Source organism: Cyprinodon tularosa, unplaced genomic scaffold, assembly GCF_016077235.1.
Source record: "Cyprinodon tularosa strain WSP-4 unplaced genomic scaffold, ASM1607723v1 ctg760, whole genome shotgun sequence".
NCBI classification, from domain to species: Eukaryota; Metazoa; Chordata; class Actinopteri; order Cyprinodontiformes; family Cyprinodontidae; genus Cyprinodon; species Cyprinodon tularosa.
This window is the reverse complement of record NW_024039519.1, coordinates 204,328-227,917: the sequence shown is the minus strand read 5'-3', so window position 1 is coordinate 227,917 and position 23,590 is coordinate 204,328. Positions and strand designations below refer to the sequence as shown.

The following is a 23,590-nucleotide window of genomic DNA, read 5'->3' as shown; positions in this document are numbered from 1 at the left end:
TGGAGAGGTTGTTTGGTTTCTCCAATATAAAGATCAGAGCATTCCTCACTGCACTGAGCAGCAGACAAAGATTTTGTTTGGGGGTTTGGTCCTTAGGATGCACTAGTCTCTGTTTAAGGGTCTGTTTGGTTTGAAATGTACTGGGATTTAGTGTTTGGAGAAAATCCTCTAGAAAAAGCTTCCAGGATGGGAGGCTAAATGTCTTCAAACTTGGAAATAAAGTCCAGCAGATTTTTTTTTTTTTACTTTAATGACTATGACCTGGATGACTGAGAAACTCCACCAGCGTCTCGAGCGAGTGTTTTGGCGGAGTATAGACTGTTATTTCTCAAAAGGACAACAAGACATTGATGAGAAAAATGGTCCAATGTGGTGCAGATCAGACCTGCCATACTCATATTAAAGCAGTTTCAGGCAGTAGCTGAAGCATCTGACAGTCAGTAAGAAAAGAGGGCGAGTTATTGAACACTACTGCCACCTACTGGTTTGTGACGTCACGGTGCGGTATCGGCTGTTGATCAAGTCCAAGTGCTGTATCTGGTGTTTGTCACAACGCGCTATTATCCAAGTCACCTTGAAAACATTCTTCTTCCAAATGTTGGCTACATATTACGGGTTTTTTCTCTGGCCAGAAGTTCAATGGCAAATCCTCCCTCTTCAAGTTGGCAATCCAACGACCAACCCGTCCGTGGAGGATCAGGAACCAGAAAGGTGGAATAATCCTTTTTCCCCCACTTTTACCCGATGTATTCCAGCATCCAGCTGCCATGCACGTGGGCATTGTCAGTTTCACTATAGCTCTGGTGAATTTCAATGGTGAAGTCCTCTGGAAATCTTCAATAATTGTTGTTGATTGCAGATGTGTCTAGTAGTTCCCATTGATTTTGCTTGTAAAGCGGGGAGAATGGCGCTAGGCTTACCGCACCGTGACCTCACTGCCTGAATATGGCAGGAGGGAGGGGCTACTATATTTGGGCAAAAATGGCCGCTCCCAGTCTCAGTGATCACGACGAAAATTATATTTTTTTTTTGTGGTTGAATGTCTGACTTGAATGTCTGGCTTTTTTCATCCAGAGGACGATGATCTGTCCTCCAAAATACACATTAGGTCCTGATTCTGGGTACTGGACAGATGGAGGCTTCACTGGAAGTGATGGTCATCCAGTCGCAGCTCATGATAGTACTGGCCAAACTAGCATTAAATCTGGTGGAGGGCCGTGACACGCTGAGTAAGATGAAGGTCCACCATTTTGAGTTGAACAAACGAATGGAACCAGCGAATAGATGCACTCCTCCTAGCTGGGGGATGTTTTACTGTGTTTTTCATCTGAGTGGTATGAGAGAGAGAAGTGAAATGTCCACCCATCAACGGCGAACAACGTGGAACATTTGCCTCATTTGCATTGCGTGTGATGCACCATACGCTGCCTTGGGGAACGTTACTCTGATGGCATTAGTTAAGCAGGGCATTAACTGTACGATATTTTCAATCAACACATGCAGCTACAGCTCAAACTGTACGACGAAGCCGCAGGGTTTAAACCTTCACAGCTCACGATGTTTGGTCGGTCTCACACTGTGCGACCAGACACTCTGAGGAAGAACTATTCCCTTGTTTTGTGCATGCCCAGTGCTCAAGGTTCTGGTAAATCTTTTCATAGCTCTGCTTCAACAGCAAGATTTGCCCACCACCACCCCTCGACAGCCGACTGAACATGTTTTTTCTCCCAACCTTACTACCTTACGCGAGGTAGTTTTGAGAGGCTAATTGCCCCTAATTACCCCCTGTATACTACATGAAAAATTCTTGCAGGACTGGAGAATCGGCCTGAAAAGGTCAAAAAACTGTATAGTGTATGCCCAGCTTTAGAGAGCTGACTTGGTGAATCTACTCCGCCATGGCAACCAAATGCTGCAGATTAAACCGAAAGAGTACAGACTCTGTAGACGCCGGACTCATGCAGTGGTGGTTGTTCCCAGATCTGTCCTCGGTCTGATATGCTGTCCTTGTAGTTTCACTTTCTGTAGGATGCTTCTGCACCTGCCTGTTAAGAACCCCGATCTGCATCTCAGTGCTGGCTGGTCAGAAGGTATCCAGACCTGGACCAGAAACACCTTCTGGGTCAATCATAGATTAGTGACTGAATTCTGAGATGAGAAAAGGAGTCTCAGGACTTTTCATCAACTGAAGAACATTTTCAGTGATTTTCATGTGAAAGTTTCCTCTCGTAGATGGAACAGCGATTATTAAGTCACCTTCTATTTTTATTGCCCATCTATCTGTGAAGGTTTTTGAACATCAGCTCAACACCATATTTTGCTCCAGGCTGATGAGGGTAGGATTGTTTTTCCACTTTGCAAAGTGGGTTTAATGCATACCTGACATCAGAGTGGATTTCCCTTTGCCTGACATGAGGAAAGCGTCTGTAAACACCCAGTAATGAAAGGTTGCTCAGCGGTAGGACACAAACAAGAAAACTATAACTGGACAAATAAAAGCTTTGCTCTCTAACAGACCTAGAATTCCGTCACCCAGATTAGCTGCCGAGTTTTCCTCATCTGATGTGGAGCTGTTTGTGTTTCTGCCAGGTCCCGGCTGGCTGATTTCCTCAGTAACTGCCAACCATCTACTCTCACGGCCAGCGGATGTCTGAAGGACTCCACAGGCCTCTGCCTGCGGGCCTACGCTGGACTCATAGGTACCGACTCATCATTAGACCTCCGCATCACCACCAGGCAGCAGTTTTACCTGTTAATAGCTGCTTCCTTTATAACCGAACACCAGCAAAGGCAGAGGTCCAGGTTCAGTCCATTGATAGCATATTTCTTAGACCATCTTAGACTTAGAAAAATGTTATTGTCATCACGGAGTATACGCTGGCCCCCCATCTAGCTTTGCCCCTGGTTTTTGATGCTCAGAACACCTTTGGTTTGAATGCAGCATTAGATAATTCCTTTTCATTGCTTTTATCTTTTCCAAGATTAAAATCCCTCATATTTCAGTGCAGGTTGCTGGATGGGGATGTTTTTTATAATTATGTTGTTTGTTCTCTGTAATTATTGGCTGCATAGATGGTTCAGTTCAGTGTCACCCAGCAGGGCCTTTCCCTTAATGAAGTGCTTGTAACGCTGTTGTTAAGAGGCACCTGATGTGATGCAGGAATGCATGGTGAGCTGTTAGCAGGTTTGTTTTAACATCAGCTTCAACACATGCTAAGTTCATGGTGTGTGCGGTTGCATTGAATGTAATAAATATGATCTGAAGCTGCAGAGCAGAGCTTTGCACTGCCAGAGCTGCGATGGCAGCAAAATATCTTCTGACAGGTAGACTGATGTGGACAAATCTGGATTTAGGTTTGAAGCTGAAAAGAAACAAGACTACCCAGATTAGCTGCTAGCTCATTGCAACAAAATCAACTAGATTGATGCAGAAACAGGAAAGTAGATCAGTGCAGAGATAGAAGCAAAAGGGGACAGAAGAAGAGACAAAGAGGGAGGACAGGGGACCAACAGGGACAGATGGAGAGGAGCTGAGTTAGTGCTGGATCAGGTTCAGAGGCTTTTAGACCAGAACTACTCATTCCAGCTAAAGTCAACCCAGGGTTAAACACACACGTCTTGTTAGGCTCAGCAGATTTTCTGACCTGCAGGAACCATCATGACCCCCAACTACATCAGCAACAGCTCTGCTGACGTATCGCTGTGGTGCAACTGTGAGGGCAGCGGGAACCAGTGGCAGGAATGTCTGAAGCTGCAGCGCCTCTTCACCCACAACAGCTGCCTACGTGAGTCGCCTCCTCGCTTCCACTGCAGCGTATCACTCCACCCTTTCTGTCTCACATCACCACCAACAGCAAAAACAGCTTCAAATTAAATCAGCGCTTAATAACTGCTGTTTGTTTCTGCTCAGGTTCTCTTTTTGAAGGTTTTGGTGGGTGTGGTCAGAAAAGTTTGTTTCTCATATTTCATATCCTATATTAATTTATCCTATTTACTCACAATAAAAGTTTTCACTTAGCCTGTTTCACCTACAATTCCCCTGCATGAGGTTTTTGTAGACCAGACATACCTTCTTCCCATAACAAACCAGATTCGTTCTCAAGGTTTATTCATAACATGTTACTGTTAACCAAAGTGTCTGTAATTTGTTTTGACTCTGACTACTTTCCATTATTAAGGAGGAACGAGTGCTGCTCATGCAGAACAGGGCGGATTCCCTAAGCAATAAGGGCCGTATGATTAAATGTTCTCTCTTTGCAACGATAAAATAAGTGCCGACTGAGTGATATTTGTCTCGTTTATTTAACTGGAGTAAATAGTTGAATCCTTTTTTACCACTACAGTAAGTCAGAAAGGGGTTTTTAGGGGTAAATACCTTTTCCTAGATGTTTTTTCTGTATTTCCTCTCCTGAAATAGCAGAATTTATGTGATGGTTTTGTAGACGTTTCCAGCAGGGCTGCCAGTGATTTCCTCCATGTCTGTAAAGATCTGATTTACTTTAAGGCTCTTCTTAAGCTGCCTGGAAAACGTTTCCTAAAAACAGATTCAAATCCCTTTTAAATGTTTGTTACTCTCAGGCGGGTTTGAATCTAAAAAGCAAATCTTCTGTAGTGTGTCGCCGAGGCTGATGAGGGCTGTAAAAGCGTGACTATGTCTGCCTCAGAAAGAGCAAATGACGGCGCGGCAGTAGAGCACATCTGGATGGCCGCCTCCTGCAGCTGCTCTATGCTTTATTTGCAGTTTCATGCTCCAGTCTGTGCATCCGGAAGGTTCTCTGCACCAGCAGGAGCTCTGAGAGCGCAGCGACGGCTCCCAGTCCTCCACCTGTCAGTCAATCACAGCAGCTGTCGGATGGTTTATCGATACACGCCGGGTGTTTGTCCGAACACTAAAGCCTGGATCAATGCGTCAGGACAAACCCCCATAAAACTGATTTATCAACCTGACGATGGCCCCGACTATAAAGCTGCCAAATAGATATGTTGGTTCACACCCACTCAGATGCTGCATCCAGGGCCAGCCAAGAGTACACACTCACACACACGGGGGGGGGGGGTCACCATTAGGCAATACTAGGCAGTTGCCTAGGGCCCCACGTTACTTGGGGCCCCATAAAACTCTGTTTACATGTACGATTAATACAAATATTCCTTATTTGTTCACATTAATTATGTTTTTGATCAAAATCCTTTGGCTAAAATGCCATCAGAACGCTGATAATATTAAGTGTGTCTCAGCCCCCCCCCCCCTTCAGTGTCCACCATATTGGATCAGTCCATTTGCTGCACATGTTCAGAAAGGTCCAAACAGACAGCAGCAAACCATTTGAAAACAAACCATGCAAAGAGCAGTGTTGCTAACTTAGCGCTTTAGTCGCTATATTTAGCCACTTTTCAGACCCCTCTAGCACTTTGATTTCTAAAAAGCTCCTAGCGCCAAATCTAGAGACTTTTTTCTGCTACTGGAGACTTTGGAGACAACATCTAAAAGCAGCGAACTCTGCTCTCCAGAGCAAGTAGATTGGTAACCCCGCCTCCTGCTCTCCTCTATCTTGTCTGCTGTCATGATTCATGCAGCTATTATTTCATCCAAATGAAAAATGGAGAACAGAGAAGCAGATCATGGCTTGTCTACAGTGAAAAGAAGGACTGGGTTATTTACTTTGGCCTTTTTGGAAACACAGGAAGGCAATCAGCTAAGTGAGCTTAGTGCTTGGAAATAATCTTTCATTCCTTTAGAGACAGCATGAAAAGTCAGCTGAGTACAAAACATAGAGAGGAAAACAAGAAGAAAAGGGACAAGAAGAGAGGGACAGAACCTAGAACAGATAATGGATGTGTATTCTATTAACATTTCTCTATCTGTAGAATTGGGCTGTTTTATGTCTTCTCAGTTCAGAGGGCCCCCTGCCTGTCTTTGCCTAGGGCCCCACATTTCCTAAATCCGTCCCTTCACACACACGTTTGTTCTGATATATGTAGTAGTGAGGACCATGCATCGCTACACTGTCCTCAACCATCGACTCCATTTTGGAGGTCTGGGCTCCATCATCTACTCACAGGTTGCGTTTGTTTGCGCAGGTAATGCCATCAGCTGGATGGGGAGCCCCAGGTCGGTGCCCTCAGAGCCCACTCACCCTCCCTCCCCCAGACCCTCGCCTCTGGTTCAGAAGGACGAGATGCTGAGCAGGAACCGTGTGCCTGAGCTCAACAACGACGTGAGTAAACCATTTTCCTGTTTCAGATTTAACCTGACTCAGTGCCCGCCACTTCAGAACTCGACAGAACTTTCTTGTCATCAGTTCCTGGTTGCTTTTCAAGGAATATTTAGTTTCCTATTTCACTGGCAGACCACTGACCTAGAACCCAGACCCAGCCTCCTGGCACTGAGCGCTGTGGTGTTTCTAAGGTCTTCCTTCTAAGGTCGACCCTCAGATTTCTGATGACTTGTTATGACAATTGTTTTCTGTAAAAGGTAGAATGTTGTGCTGTACAGTAGTAGCCATTCAAAATCTCCCCACTTTCCTTGATGGGTCCTTGGCTGATCCTTGGCTGGTCCTTGGTTGGTCCCTTACAATTCCTTTTTAAACATCACTATTTGTACTAAAATATTCTTTCTTTCGTGATTTGTGGACATTAAAATCTAAAGAGAAGCATCACCTCCTGGTCAGACCCTGTAATTCAGTGATAGGGTGGAATCAGAGTAAAACAATATGCACGCCAAGGCAAAGGCCAGTGGCTAGGAGTTGGAGTGGATTTTGCTGGGAGTCGCAGGGGAGTGGCTGCCATTCGGCTGTCTTTTGACTGGGAATGGCCGTTTTGAATGGCTGCAACTGTAACAAAAAACAAAGTCATTTTCTCACCTGTCCACAATATGTTTTCAAGAAGGACTGAAGTTTAATTCAGTTCAGTTTGTCTAAAGAACCAATTCACCATGAAGGCATCACATCTTCCAGTCAGATTAAAGGTTAAAAGTTTCAAAGAAAATCAGCTGCTTGCATCTCGTCATTGGGCAGAATGAGGATGTAGAGACATTAGATATTCACTTGTATCGTGTCATTAACTCACACTGAGCCTGCAAACACTGACACTAAAGAGGAAAAACTCCCTTTGAACAGGAAAAAAACCTCCAGCAGAACCAGGCTCAGTGTGAGCGGCCATCTGCTGAGGCCGACTGGGGTTCAAGGAGACAGAAGCAGATATAGAAAAGAACATAGAAGCACTGATCAATTATCACTTCCTATGTTAGAAAAGCTAATGGTAAACTAGCTCCACTGGTTGCTGTCTGGGAATGAAAGTTAATCAGATGAACTCTCAGCCAGTTCTCATGTCAAAGGATAAAAGAGAGAACATCCAGTTAGTCATAGTGGAAACTGAGCCCATAGCCAGGAGAGAAACAGGATTACACTGGAAAAGAGGCCGATCTCCAACATCTAGAAACAAAGGTGTTGATGGCAGCAGCACAGCTGATATTTCTCTCCAGGATGGAGTCACAGCCAAACAGGAACAGACCAGATGAAGCTACTATGAGAAAAAGCAGAGAGAGCAGAACGTTAGAGATTGAACTAATAGATTCTGCAGAGTGGGAGATAGGAGATAGAATGAAGCAGAATGATGAAAAAGGGATCCCTATGTCCTCCAGCAGTCTAAGCCTATAGCAGCATACAGGTAACTATACACATACATTTCGGCAAACTCTAGTTTAGCTATTTTATGTATCTGTTTTCTGTGCGGTCCTCCTTGGTCTGCTTTCGTTTCTTCAGATTTTGAAGTTGATTTTAAAGTTTACAGTGACACCTGTGTCAACTTTAAAGATTTTTGAGACTTATTCACCATCCAGACTATCAAATGACACTTAGCCTCAGTTTGAATATTTTGTAATAATTTTGCAAACTGCTGACAAAGGAACACTGAGATCTCTGGAAATAGACCCGCTAAGAACTGTTGGTTCTTTTATCACAATCTGGTTTATTAATTCCTCCTGCAGTTCTGCTCTTTATTCTTAGTTTTTTAGGCACAAACACAAAACTAAGATTAACCCGACTTGCCACAGCTGAATTTATTAAGCATCATGTGCTTTAAATAAAGCCCGTTAGCCACAATATATAATATAATAAATGGTGCTGTGTATTTTGTCTATACTACAATTTTTTGAGTTTTGTATAAACTGATTTCAAATTAGTCCTTTTTGTTAAATATTTTTAATTTTTTGTCGTCCTAAAACACACTAATGGCATAAACAGGTCTATAGAAAACTATGTGTAAAAGCAGCAACTTTCTGGGAGAAACGTTGATGAAAATATGAAAGAGAATTTCCTCCAGGACTGTATACAGAATGAATGTCTCTCCATAGGGAGGAGGACATAGGGGACCCCTTTTTCATCATTCTGCTTCATTCTATCTCTATACTGATCTATTCACAGAATATTGCAATTTCCACTTAAAATGCTTGAAATGTGTAATGTTTAAAACAAAACACAATAACACAAAAAAAAAACTAACAAGATGAAAGAACAGTGAGATGAAAGGTGAGAATTATGGGTGAGCTATTAATAGCTAATTCGATAATGACGTACATGAGCGTTTAGGAACCGAGTTTGTTCCCATGATTTAGAGGTGATGAGCAGCCAGTTGATCCCATTCAAAGAAGAAGGTTAAACCACATCAGCCAGAGCAACGACTGGTTATTTTAGACCAGATCGTGGTCATTAGTTTGCTAAATCAGGAACTGATTTCAGTTCAGACATCAATTTAGGACAAGAAAAACGGAAAGGCTCCCAGGAGCTCCATCTGATCCAACAGAATTGCAGAGAATAAGATATCAAAGCTGTTAGAGAGACAGACCAAAGGCTTCAAGCATGTGTAAAAATGTGTGTCATGCTTCCAGATTAATATTTTTAGAGAATCATTCCGTTCCACTCTGCGGTTCGTTGTGGTTGTCTGAAAACCAGAGCACCAGAGGGCTGGAGTCCTGCAGCCTGTCAGGACTCCAGTGAAGTTCTACTGACTCCTGGTAATGACCCCATAAGACATACTGAGGCAACAGGAAACCACCTCCTCTGCTCTGTTTCAGAAACTATACAGCTGTCTGGCCATCTTGTTGGGGTCGGGAGTTAAAGGGTCTGTATTGAGTGAAAAAGATCCCTGTTTCTTATATGATGTGAGAAAAATGAGATCCCAGTAGAACCAGTACCAGGACAGAGGCAAGAGACAATCTCCCATTTTGGTTTATTCCTAAATGAAGTTAGAAGAATTCAGGTCATCCAGGTCATAGTCATTCCTAAAAAAAGTTCAGGAAGGTCAGTGTCTTTCTAGGAGACGAATAAGCTCATCAGACAGTGGGATGTAAATTCTTCTAAAACTGTTAAAAAACAATCCATTCGACTTTGTTTCCAGGTTTGAAGACGTTTCTCTTCCATCCAGGAAGCTTTTTCAATTCAAAATGTCAGAAATAGCGTTGAGTTCCAGGTTTTAAACAGCAGCCCAACAAAGCCTTGTTTTTGCCTAGAAAACATTCAAATAGAAAGGGATGAACAGGTTCACCCCTTTGGAATGGGGGTCGTTTGGCATCTTTGTTAACCTGCAATGTCCCATACCTGTCTATGTCTCTGAAAGGGGGGTTGTTAAAAGCATCCTAAGGACAAAGCCCCCAGACCCGATCTGAGCAGAGTGGTGTCTGCAGTTCAGTGCAGTGAGGAATGCTCTGATCTTTATATTGGAGAAAGCAAACAACCTCTCCACAAACGCATGGCCCAACACAGAAGAGCGCCCTCCTCTGGACAGGATTCTGCGCTACATCTACACCTTATGGACTAAGGACATTCTTTGGAGGACCAGAATGTTCACATTTTGGACAAAGAAGACAGGTGGTTTGAGAGAGACGTGAAGGAAGCCATCTATGTTAAGAAAGAAAAACCGACCTTAAACAGAGGGGGGGGACTCAGATTTCGACTTTAAAAAACCTACAATGCAGCGATAGAGTTGATTCTTTTCCGCTATCATCGCAACTCCAACCCCTTTACAGGAGAACAGAAGACCTCGTCTATTTAGCCAGGCCAACAATTCCCTTTAACGACCCCCCTTTCAGAGACATAGACAGGTATGGGGCATTGCAGGCTAATGTTGTGCCATATGCTATGCTCATGGTTTTTGGACATTGGGAACCAGTGGCCAAATTTCATCTCGACATGATGACCAGAGAAGAGCACACAGCTTTCGAGAATAACAGCTGAGGCACCTCTGCCGCACCCCTTTTTCAGCCAAAGGCTGTCACAGGAACTTATACAGAGGTGTGACCAACCACCCCCCTCTCTGTGAGGACAAGAAAAGCCCAGACACACAGAATTCTTTCTCTTTGCCTCCTCTCCCTTGCCCGTGAAGCTGGGGTCCACTTCGATCAAATCTCCTGCAAGCATGGAGACCCAGATCTCCAGAATCATCAAGGAAAGTAACTTTTCAGGACCAAACTGGTGCAAAACAGGCTTTTTGCAACACATTTCTAATGACTTTCAGAAGTTATAAAGCCAGACTGGACGAGAAAGCCTGCCTTGCCTTGAGCCACTGAGACAGACAGAGAGTCTGCCTTGCTGTTAGCCTGCCTGCTAAGCTCCAGCTGGATGGAAACTCAAGCCTTCCAAATAGAACTGGACAAAAAGGTTTGCAGGTCTGGCATGATTAGGGACAGAACAAACAGTATGTCTTTTGATGATGAGTAGGAACAAGGCTTACAGGATGGACTGCATGCTATGCTATGCTATGCTATACACAAACATGTTTTGAGCTTTTGTTGTTGAAGCTTGGACAAGCTTTATTTCACTAAGGGTTTAAACACTGATATAACATACGACTGAATGATACGACTGGCATAAAATCAAAAAAACAGCGTAAAAATAAAACAACAAGCCGGTCCCATCTAGGCGTAATCGGAGACAATGACACACGAATTGTGCTCCTGATGTCCAGTCTGCTCCGTAGCTTATTTTTGGTTGCTGTGACCGCAGAAAATCCCGCTTCACAAAGATGTTGTGGATGTTATAGATAGGATGAGTCTTGACCTGAATTAACCTGTGTCAAGAGGCAAAGATGCACCGACTTATGTAATTGGGAGAGAATACCGCAATTTTTAAAATTTTTCAAAATAAAACATCACTCAGACTCTGATCGTATATATATATATATATATATATATATATATATATATATATATATATATATATATATATATATATATATATATACTTTTTTCTGTGCGGCTGTCATGATGGGTATCAGAGCTAGCCCAATATGCAGAACACACACGGAGGCTGGATAAAAAGTTTAACAGAGTTTATTTTTTCACAAGCACATGAAATTGCACATGAACAGGAACTGGTCTGGGGCGGGTTCACTGGAGTCTGCAGAGATGACAGTTCAGTTAGCAAACGAGTTGATGAGTTATGAGTCTTTGATGTTTCAGAAGAATACCTTGAAGGAGTCCGGGTTTCTCTTTGAGAGAGAGCACTGTTGGATCCAGAGACTGTTTGTTCAGCAAAGTCCAATAACTGCTTCAGCGTCTTACTTCTGACTTTGAGGGCAGACCTTGATTTGAGTTTCCAGCTCTTAGCCAAGAGCTGCAGAGGAATCCACAGAAGAGTCTTCAGGTTTGACTCACGAGGCCAGGCTCGCAGGCTCGGCAGGTTAAGCTCATCCAGAGCCTCAGGTAGAGACAGGTTTCCTGTGAGGCAAAAAACAAGGAAGAATTAGAATCTGATCTCATCAAGAGATAGCTAAGATTCTCAGGTTACTAGGCTCAGGTCGCTAACCAAACTAGATCAACACTGCGGCGTTGAAGCAAGGTCTGGAAGCAGGTTATATAGGGCTGGACTTCTTGATGATGAGATGTGCCACAGGTGTGTTGGGAGGCTCAGCTCAGGAGGACCCACGGCGCACTCTGCTGGAGGAAGGTGGTACAGCTCCAGATCCCAACAGCGGCCCGGTACCAAATGACCGGTGGTTGGGGACCGCTGCTGTAGTATACTGTGATTTGTAGATTTGCTTTTGGGGAGGTTGTGGTTGATTTACGAGCAGCACTCAACCTGCTGAACTTTGGTGAACAGCTTCAACAGCTTAAACTTTGACTAAACCTGAGATTTAGAGGACATGTTTACTGAGACTGCAAGTCTGAGTTCCTGATCTTGTTTCTGCTCCCTAGTGCAGTATCAGCTGTTGTAACCAGGGACCATCGATTTCAATAAATAGCGAGGAGAACTCTGGGACCACAGAGTGGGTTGGAGATTTGTAAGCTCTGCAGTCCCTTCCTACTCTCCTCGCTAGTCAAACTAAATTAATTGTCTTTGTGCCTTCTGTCTTTCCCTGTATGTATGTATGATGTTTTAGGTGCTTAGGCCTGATATTTTCCACCCCTACCGGGGAGGGCAATAAACATCTTAAAGTATCAGAAATATAAATTCCCAGCTGGCTGGGAATTGAACAGAACATAAAATCACTACATTAATTGGCATCCTACCTGGATGTGCATTGAACTTAATATCCCAACACTAACAAAGAAGCCAAATGACCCCCATTTCAAAGGGGTGGACCTGTTCGTCTGTTTCAATTTTCATCTTCTCTAATCAAAAACAGGGCTTTGTTGGGCTGCTGTATAAAGCCTGGAACTCATCGCTATTTCTGACATTTTTATTTGAAGAAGCTTCCTGGATGGAAGAGAAACATCTTCAAACTTGGAAACCAAGTCCAGTGGAATGTTTTTTAACTGTTTTAGAAGAATTTACGACTGTCGTGCGCTTATTTTTCTCTTAAAAATACACTTTGACCTTCCTCACCTGCGAGATCCAGATTGTACCCCGGACGTCCATCCAGGGGATTTCAGTCTTTCTGAGCTGGACTTTGCCTGTAAAGGCGATCAGATCCTCCCACCTGGCTAACAGCTGAGTTTTGGCCCGTCTGTGTTTTGGTTTCAGCGCTGTTTGCCTGCTGTCTGCCAGCCCGGTTATGTGCAAACTGTGGCGTGGGCGCAGACACATGCTGGAAAGCAGCAGGAACACCTACAGTCTGAGAGCCCAGGCTTCTGGCTGCCCTTGTCCAGCTCTGATTCTCCAACGCGCTCCAATCCAATAACTGGCCTAGCTCTGGCAGCCTTGGCCGTGGCTCCTGCCTCTTCGGTTCCAGGCGCTGCCGGAGATAATGTGGGCCGGCAGACAGGAGGGAATTCCAGCTTTGCTCCAACGGCTCGCTCTCTCCTCCTGCCTCGCTGCCTCAGTGTCGCTCTACCAGAGAGCAGATTAGATGAGGTGTTTGGCTGCTTGATTACTATGAATTTATTCATACCCATATGTCACCTGCCTGTTTTCCTCTCCCTGAAGTCCTCTTCCTTCCTCTTTCCTGCATCCTCCTTTCAGTTCTCCTCCCTTTGTTTGTGTTTTTTAAAGCCTGCGGTGGATGGACCTGTGCCTGGTCTCATCAGTCTGTCACTCAGACACTCATTTCGTCTCCCTTCAGCTAACACATGTCAGGGAACTGAAAGTTTCTGCTTGAAGTTTTGATCCCTGAAACTTTTCTCTGCTGAAGATTCTTCAGAGGATTTGGGATTTTATCCTCTTTGATTGTCTTTTGATGACTCGTTGTCTCTTTTACAGATAAACAGTTTATTCGTCCCCTTTTAAAAGACAACATAAAAATATTTTTTAAAAAGCTCATCCTTTGGTGCTTACAGAAAATATTCAACAATCAGTTGTTCTAGAAATCTCCCTCCTGATAGAAAAAGGCTCAAATCCTTTGATGTAAATGTTGCTAAGAGTATTTGTCAGATGAGCACTGTTCTCCTGGGAACCACCAGTTCCTGACTTCATTCAGAGATGCTCCTCTGGTCTGCAGCCTGGTGGTGGGATCCTGCACATTGCTGCATTTGCAGACCAAGCTTTGATTGTTCCAGGTCCCCTCCACTTTGTCATAACATCTATGAGGGTGATGTGGAGATCTATGGACGAGATCTGTAGCCCAGAGGGCCTTCTTAACAGAACCACCCAGGATTTCACTGAGATCCTGAGAGTGACCCTTTTTTTAACAGATATTTGTAGAAACAGTCTGGATGCTCCGGCGATACACTGCAAACAAATTATCTAAGCAAGTAAATTTTTCGTAGAACAAAACATTTTCTTTCTTAAATTGAGGAGGGAAGTGAGACACTTTGCCAAAGGAATAAGAAAATTCACATTTAAAATAAGAAAAAAATTGTTCCATTGGAAAATCATCAAAAACTGCTCAGATTAAGCCCAAAAACAATAATTTTTTTAAATTTGTATTTATTTATTTTTTTACATTATTTTTGCAGAGTGTCCTCATGTTAAACAAAAACTGAAGCAAACAACCAAAGTTAGAGATGGGACCTGCATAAAGTCAGACACCAGTGAAACAAAGGCGACGTTTCACCGATAATGACAGGGGAGTACATAATTACCAGTACCTTGCAGGCGCCTTGGGCTGCTCCAGATGTTTCTGCATATTAGGGAGGATAAACAGCTGGGCGTACCCGACACTTGCAACAGGCACAAAGCTGCACAGACTCATTTCCATCAAGGCAGTGATCAAAAAGAACACCTTTAATTCATGCTGTAAGCTAAACTTTCTGAAGTTGGTTAAAGGATCTTTGCTGCAGACGATCAAATGTGCAAATTTCCCTCAGTGTTACCCAGACCCACTGGGTAACAGTGCTGTCGGATGCAAGAGTTCAACCTATAACTGGAGGATTGTGTCGTTTGCTCCTTGGGCAAGACACGTTAGCCACATTGCCCACTGATGGCAGTCAGAGGGCCCAGCAGGGCCTGTGTACAACCCCCTGGGGCAGTTGTTCCAATGTATCTTCCCACCATCAGTGTGTGCGTGAATGGGTGGATGACTTAATATAGTGTAAAGTGCTTTGGTAAAGTTTCCTGACTTGGAAAAACACATAAAAAAGATAACACATTTAACAGTACAAAACACGTAACAGGTCAACACATGTAACAGTACAAAACACGTAACAGGACAACAAGTGTAATAGTACAAAACATGTAACAGGACAACAAGTCTAACAGTACAAAACACGTAACAGGACAACAAGTGTAATAGTACAAAACATGTAACAGGACAACAAGTCTAACAGTACAAAACATGTAACAGGACAACAAGTGTAACAGTACAAAACATGTAACAGGATAACACATGTAAAAGTACAAAACACGTAACAGGACAACAAGTGTAATAGTACAAAACATGTAACAGGACAACAAGTCTAACAGTACAAAACATGTAACAGGATAACACGTGTAACAGTACAAAACACGTAACAGGACAACAAGTGTAATAGTACAAAACATGTAACAGGACAACAAGTCTAACAGTACAAAACATGTAACAGGACAACAAGTGTAATAGTACAAAACATGTAACAGGACAACAAGTCTAACAGTACAAAACATGTAACAGGACAACAAGTGTAATAGTACAAAACACGTAACAGGATAACACGTGTAACAGTACAAAACATGTAACAGGACAACAAGTTTAACAGTACAAAACACGTAACAGGACAACACATGTAACAGTACAAAACACGTAACAGGAAAACAAGTGGAACAGTACAAAACATGTAACAGGACAACAAGTGTAACAGTACAAAACATGTAACAGGACAACAAGTGGAACAGTACAAAACAATATAACACATAACAGGATAACACACGTAACAGTATAACACGTTTAACTGGAAAAAACATGTAACAGGATAACACACGTAACAAGATAACACATGTATTAGGATAACACGTGTAACGGGATAACAAGTAGAACAGGACAAAATATAAAACAGAATAACACACATAACAGGACAAAACATGTAACAGAATAACACTTGTAACAGGAAAAAGCACATAACAATTCAATGTACAACACGTCATCTCAAGGCACTTTACAGTAACAACACGTGGAACAGGACAAAACACATAAAAGAACAACTTGTCTAACAGGATAACACATGTAACAGGACAAAACACGTAACAATTCAATTCAGTTTATTTATATGGCGCCAATTCACAACACTAATCTCAAGGCACTTTAAAGTAACAACACGTGTAACAAGACAAAACACGAAACAGGATAGGATTATTTCAATCTCAGTTGTACTGCAAAGGGATCTGTTTGTAGAAGATTAAACTGTAAAATATCCCATCATTTAGTGATGAGTTTTACATTTTTATCCTTTCATGAATTTTTTCCTGATTATACCTTTTTGACCCTGATCAGATGCTGTTACTGGCAGAAGTTGGAAGATACAACTATCTACTGACATGTTTTTATTTGGCCTATAAATGTCACTCTGGTGTAGTAACAATGACCAACTATTGGAAAGAGATGACAGTTATTTTTGGATGACACAACGAGGCACTGAAAGTGTTGTAGACTGCTGTGTTTTCTCCTTCTACTGGGTGTTGTGGTGTTGCAAGCTTGCAGCTTTTGCGCTATGCTGCCCCATAGTCTTCCAGAATACTGGCTACAATAGAGAATGGCTGCACAGAGTAGAAAAAGTATCAAACTGAATGTAGATGGGAAAGTAGACAGGTCAATCATAGAACAACCCTAAATGACTCCTATCCTCAGTTTCTTTTTTACATCCAGCTGTTGTCAGAAGGTCTTTATCTGCATTTGCTGAAATGTGAGGCTAACGTTAGCATGCCGGTTTAGTATGAGTTGTTGCTGATGAACTTTGCAGACTGTAATTATCTCTGTAAACATGTTTTAAACATCAAACCACTCAGCTCTGCTGGTGCACTAACCGAGGGCGGTATCTGAGGCCAGTGGGGAGGACCGGTCTGTTGATACAGACAGAGCAGGAGTTAAAGTGGTCTTCCTTTTATTAGGTAATATTTGGAGGAATAAAAATATTAGATTAGTAGAGCTACATGTAGGACATGTTGCAGGTGTTAAAAACTGCCTGAGGTTGAACTTCTCTTGAAATTGGGTGTAATAGAAGCATCACAGGGGATCAGATTGTGAATGAAATGGGTTTCTGTATTTCCTTAAAAGACCGTTAAAAACCTGGATAGAGAACAACAGCAGGTATTTGAATGTAATTATGCCAATGGGATAATTATGACAATTATTGATAAATCGTCAGTGAGGCATGCCTTTTAGTCTGCATGGTGTTAAAAAGCCTGGGTGAAAAGTCAAGCTGAAGCTCTGATGTTCAGCTCAGGGTATGGAAAGCTGTTCATGCTGCTGCACTTTATTCACTGCTCTATGAAGAGAGATGTTCCAATATCATTCCTAACAAAGAACAAGAGACATTTGAAGAAAATGCGATTCAAAAATGGAAATTTAGAAATAATTTTGATAAAAAAAAAAAAAAAGGTTTCAACAGTTATTTATAACATGTTTCCAAAATTTAGAATTAATTTATTTCATAGATTTTTTTTTTTGTTCAGTTTTTATTTTTCCACATTTTTTACGAGACTGAGTTTTAAAAATGTTATTTTAATATTTAACCCCGTGCTCTCCTATGTGGTTCGTATCTGGATCAGTCGGCTGTAACTGGACTGCAGCAACAGCAGCACATTTGGAAAATCTGTGAAAAACTGATTTTCCAAACAAAATATTGTTTGAACTTTTGCATTACTACTTTAAGTTATTCTTAGATTTTTCTGATGTAGACGTTTTCTAAGATCATTTTTAAAGTTCATTTGCTTCATTTTTTTAGTTTCCTCTCTTGCAATGTGAAAGTCTAAAAGGAGGAAATATAAATATGTATATTGATTCCCCATTATAAGTCACTCTCCATAACTTTTTTAGTTTGTTTTTCAAGTCCCGTTTTGAACAATAATCTTTCTCTCCTCACTCTGCCTTCATCCCAACAGGTGGTTGAGAGCGAGGAGGACGAGTTGTTTCAGACGGAGGAAGAGGAGGAGTCAGAGGAAGGAGACCAGTTTGATGTGATCTCGCTGTACTCAGAGAGAGCCACGGTCTCCAACCTGGGATCATCTGGAACAGGGGGCGCCGCATCAGTTGGCGCTACGCCGGGACTGCTGCTCCTGACTGCTGCCCTCAGCTGGGGGTAGACGGGCGGACAGAGGAGCCGCACCCACATACACACTCACCCATCGACACACTCACACGCAATGGCTCCGCCAACCCTCCTGATTGGTTTACAGAGACGCTTTCAAGAAACAAAGGAAGAAACGGATTTTGCTTTTTTTGTCAGAAGCATCTTCTTGGTTCCTGATTTGTTTCCTTTCTTTACTGCAAACATGGAAAAAATGGCAGTTTTATTTATTTGTCTCTGATTTAGGTCACGGAGGGGGACTTCATGCTACCTTTAACCAGTAGGCCCACTGATGTAATGTTTGCTCATCGATTATTGGTCTGAAGCACAGCTGCTTCACATTAGCCCCTTAGCTTCAGTTACGCCGCCTGCTGCTCCGTTAGCTAACAGCAGAAAAACCAAGTCTGCTGATGTTAGAGGAACCCAGTGCTTCTCTGGACTCTGGGCTAATGCAGGAAGGAGAGAAGCTTCAAGACCTAGCATGGGACACTTCATTTATGTAATACCGGTAGATGTTATGGACTTCCTCTGATTTCTCCTGTTGCAGGAGAACATGTGAGTCTGCATGAGTGAAACTGCCATTCCCACAGCTGCACCTTTTTCTCTGCAGCGACTCAACTAATGATTCACTTCCACCCCTTTGAGAAAACGATCATCGGCTCTTAATTTCCATATAACAGCATCTCCCTGAGCGTCTGAGACTTCCCCCTCCCCAGTTTGGACCTCATAATGCCAGTGAAGGTGCGCTTAGACCGTTTGCATTTGGGGCGTCAGGTTTTCGTGCAGTCTTTGAACGTTTCAGAGCGTTCCGTGCTCCGATGGGTTTCATCTGAAGAGGAAGGAAAAACTGAACTTTTATTTATTTATTTTTTCTGACTGAATCTGGAAGGAAAACATCTGAGGGGAAGTCCTCCAAACATGTGTCTCGAAAACTTGGAGAGATTCTGAGGCCTGGTACCAAGCCTCCAGCTTGACACATCTTTGATGAGAGAAACGCGTCCGGTCTGAACGACAGCCAGGTTCAGGAGACCTTCCAGAGAAAAACCTCCTCTGTACTTTAATCTGGTGATTCCTTTAGCGTTATCAGAGCAAAGGTGGCTGAATACTAACACCTGGCAGATGCTCTTAGTTTTTTATTGAGATGAAGCTCTTTGTTTTCTGATGCTAAAGTGGTTCAGTGATGGTGTCTGTCTCCGTTTTGTGTCCATCCTCAAATGTAACGAGTGAAATAAAGAAAACCGGGTTAAAAAAAAAAACAGAGAAAGCTCAACGTCTTCATGTTTTTATCATGCATGGGTTAAAAAACAGTAGTAGCCATTCCAAACTTCACCACTTTCTTAATGGGCCCTTGGCTGGTCCGCAGCTCGTCCTTGGCTGGTCCTTGGCTGGTCATTGGCTGGTCCTTGGTTGGTCCTTGGCTGCACTGCAAAAAATGTAAATCTAAATAAGTAATTTTTTCTTAAAATAAGTGCATTTTATCCTGATTTCAGTAGATAAATGAGACACTTTGCCAATGGAACAAGACAATTTACATTTGAAATAAGAAAAAACAATTGCATTGTCTTATTTCAAGTGCATTTTATCTAATTATCTTATTTTAAGTGTAAAAATACTCATCCCATTGGCAAACTATCTTATTTACCTGCTCAAATTAATTCAATTCAATTCAGTTTATTTATATAGCGCCAAATTCACAACACATGTCATCTCAAGGCACTTTACAGTTAAACCAGATCATACAGTCAAATTGATACAAAGTTTTCTATCTAAGGAAAACCAGTTGATTGCATTGACTCATTGACTCAAATACAATCCCCCTCACTAAGCATGCTTGTAGCGACAGTGGAGAGGAAAAACTCCCTTTTAACAGGAAGAAACCTCCAGCAGAACCAGGCTCAGTGTGAGCGGCCATCTGCCGAGGCCGACTGGGGTTCAAGGAGACAGAAGCAGAGACACAAAAAGCAGCTGTAAAAGGCGGCCCCGTCCAGGAAACACACAGCCAGGCAGACGAGCTCCAAGGCAGCTCCCATGCCAGAGGACGAAGAGAGCACATCCACTCAGTCACGGTCAGAGAAACAGGACCACACTGGAAAACAGGCCGATCTCCAACATCTATTAACAAGGGTGTTGATAGAAGCAGCACAGCTGATGTTTTTTTCCAGGATGACGTCACAGCCAAACAGGAACAGACGAGGCAAAGCTACTCTGAGGAAAAGCAGAGAGAGCAGAAGGTTAGAGATTGAACTAACAGATTCTGCAGAATAGGAGAACAGAGAGTGAATGAAGCAGAATGATGAAATGGGGGTCCCTATGTCCTCCAAAAGTCTAAGCCTATAGCAGCATAACTATAGAGATAGCTCAGGATAACCTGAGCCACCCTAACTATAAGCTTTATCAAAAATGAAAGTTTTAAGCCTAGCCTTAAAAGTAGACAGGGTGTCTGCCTCACGGACTAAAACTGGTAGTTGGTTCCACAGGAGAGGAGCCTGATAACTAAAAGATCTGCCTCCCATTCTACTTTTAGAAATTCTAGGAACCACTAGTAAACCTGCAGATTGAGAGCGAAGTGCTCTGTTAGGAACATAAGGAACAATCAGATCTCTGATATAAGATGGAGCTTGGCCATTTAAGGCTTTATATGTGAGAAGGAGGATTTTAAATTCTATTCTTGATTTAACAGGAAGCCAATGAAGAGAAGCCAGGATAGGCGAGATATGATCTCTCTTTTTCATTTTCATTAGAACTCTGGCTGCAGCATTTTGGATCAGCTGAAGGCTTTTAACTACAGTTTGTGGACTTCCTGATAGTAAAGAATTACAATAGTCCAGCCTTGAAGTAACAAATGCATGGACTAGTTTCTCAGCATCACCCCTGGACAGGATATTTCTAATTTTTGCAATGTTCCTCAGATGAAAGAAGGAAATTCTAGAAACCTCTTTGATATGGGATTTAAATGACAGGTCCTGATCAAAAATAACACCAAGATTTTTTACTTTATTATCTGAAATCAGTTTAATCCCATCCAAATGAAGTGACTGGCTAATCAGTTTCTTTTTCAGAGACTCTGGTCCAAAGACTATAACTTCTGTTTTGTCTGCATTCAGAAGCAGACAATTAAGAGTCATCCAGGTTTTTATGTCTTCAAGACATGCCTGTAATGGATGTAATGGGTTAGCTTCATCTGGATTTATAGACAGATATAGCTGGGTATCATCAGCATAACAGTGGAAATTAATCCCATGCTGTCTAATAATTCTACCAATTGGGAGCATGTATAAAGTAAAGAGAATTGGTCCTAGCACTGATCCCTGTGGTACTCCACAGGTAACCTTTGAGCGTGTTGAAGATCTATCATTAACATGAACAAACTGAATTCGATCAGATAGATAAGATTTAAACCAGTCTAGTGCTGTTCCTTTAATTCCAACAAAATATTCAAGTCTTTCTAAAAGAATATTATGGTCAACTGTATCAAATGCAGCACTAAGATCCAGCAGGACGAGCACAGATACAAGTCCATTATCTGAGGCCATGAGAATATCATTAGTGACTTTCACCAGAGCTGTTTCAGTGCTATGATGAGCTCTAAAGCCAGACTGAAACTCTTCAAAAAGTTCATTATGGTGGAAGTGATCGCAAACTTGTTTGGCAACTACTTTCTCAAGAATTTTGGATAAGAAAGGAAGATTGGATATAGGTCTATAATTGACCAAGTCATCTGGGTCAAGAGACGGTTTCTTAAGCAGAGGTTTAATTACAGCAATCTTAAAAGCTTTAGGTACATATCCCTGTAACAGAGATAGATTAATCACATCTAAAATGGAGGAGGAGATCAAAGGGAATACCTCCTTAAATAACCTGATTGGAACTGGATCTAACATACAAGTTGAAGGCTTAGATGAAGACAATAATTTTGCTAATTCAGAGAGTTCAACTGGATCAAAGCAGTCTAAACCCGGTTCAGATTCCATGACTACCTCAGGTACAATCGCGGATAGAGGAGTGCTTATGATCTTATTTTTAATAAGATCAATCTTATTTATAAAGAATCCCATAAAATCATTGCTGCTAAGAGCAGGTGGAATGGACGGTTCAACAGAGCTATGGTTCTGGGTGAGTTTGGCAACTGTATTAAAAAGAAATCTAGGATTATTCTTATTCTCCTCTATTAATGAGGAGAAGTATGCTGCTCTTGCTTTAAAAGGGTCCTCTTATACAGCAGTAAACCATTTTTCCAGACTAGGAAGGACTCTCGCAGGCCTGTGGAGCGATATTTTCTCTCCAGTTTCCTAGCATTTTGCTTCAAAGTACGCAGCTCTGCATTAAACCAAGGAGCAAGCTTTCTATTTTTAACGGTTTTCATTTTCAAAGGAGCTGCGTTGTCTAAGGCAATACGCAGAGAACTAGCAACCCCCTCAACAAAATCATCAACCTGTGAAGGGGAATAAGCTAAGCTTTTGCACTCTGCAGCACTGCTCAGTGACACAGAGCAGAGAGAAAGTGAAGCAGATTCTTTAAAATTTATAACTGCACTATCTGATAAAGATCTACTAAAATTGAACCTTCTTTTGGGGGAGGAGAACTCTGTTAAAGTAATCCTGAAGGTTATTAGAAAGTGGTCAGAGAGGACAGGGTTGTGAGGAAATACTGTTATTTCTTCACATTCTATGCCGTATGTCAGCACAAGATCCAAAGTATGAAGATGAGAATGCGTGGGACTATTCACATTTTGAACAAAGCCAATAGTGTCTAAGATAGCATTAAAGGCTGCTCTTAAGCTATCGCCTTCAATGTCAGCATGGATGTTAAAATCTCCCACTATGATGACCCTGTCAGTATTTAATACCAAATCAGAAAGGAACTCTGAAAACTCATCTAAAAATTCAGAGTAAGGACCTGGTGGACGATACAAAGTTACAAAAAGAAGAGGTTTTCTTGCCTTGAAATTTGGATCAGGGAAATTAAGGGTTAAATGTTCAAAAGAGTTGTAGGAATTAATTGTTTTGGGAGTAATCAGTAAGTCAGACTCGAAGATTGTTGCTACTCCTCCTCCTCGCCCAGAACTTCTGGGTATGTGAAAATTTAAATAGCTTGAAGGAGTTGCCTCATTTATGCTCACATAATCCTCTTGCTGCAGCCAGGTTTCTGTAAGGCAAAACAAGTCAATGTGATTATCACAAATCAAGTCATTAACTAGTAGACTTTTAGAGGAAAGCGATCTTATGTTAAACAGACCGCATTTAAATGTTTTAACTTTTTCCCCAATTGGAGTTATTTTGATTTTAATTAGATTATCATGATTTACTCCTTTGGGAATCTTTGCTAATTTATTAGATTTTGGTCGTGGGCAAGACACTGTCTGGATGGAGTAAAGAGTGGGTAACAGTAGAGAAGCTGCAGAGATGTGTGTTAAACTACAACTCTGCTTCCTGGTCTGCACCCTGGGTGGTCAGGGTTTTGGAGGACTAATAAATGTGGCCAGATTCCTAGAAAGAAGAGCTGCACCATCCAAAGTGGGAT

At 42.1% G+C, this 23,590-nt stretch overlaps 1 protein-coding gene across 1 annotated transcript in view; it reads left to right on the top strand.

The window, feature by feature from the left end:
* gfra3 (GDNF family receptor alpha 3) overlaps positions 1-18,278 on the top strand; it is an 88,644-nt gene extending 70,366 nt beyond the window's left edge. The window contains exons 5-8 of the mRNA XM_038270463.1: positions 2,590-2,699; positions 3,651-3,785; positions 6,082-6,218; positions 17,886-18,278. Coding sequence (XP_038126391.1) covers positions 2,590-2,699; positions 3,651-3,785; positions 6,082-6,218; positions 17,886-18,086 — 583 coding nt within the window. The 3' untranslated portion in view covers positions 18,087-18,278. The remainder of the gene's footprint in view (positions 1-2,589; positions 2,700-3,650; positions 3,786-6,081; positions 6,219-17,885) is intronic.
* Positions 18,279-23,590: the final 5,312 nt, after the last annotated feature.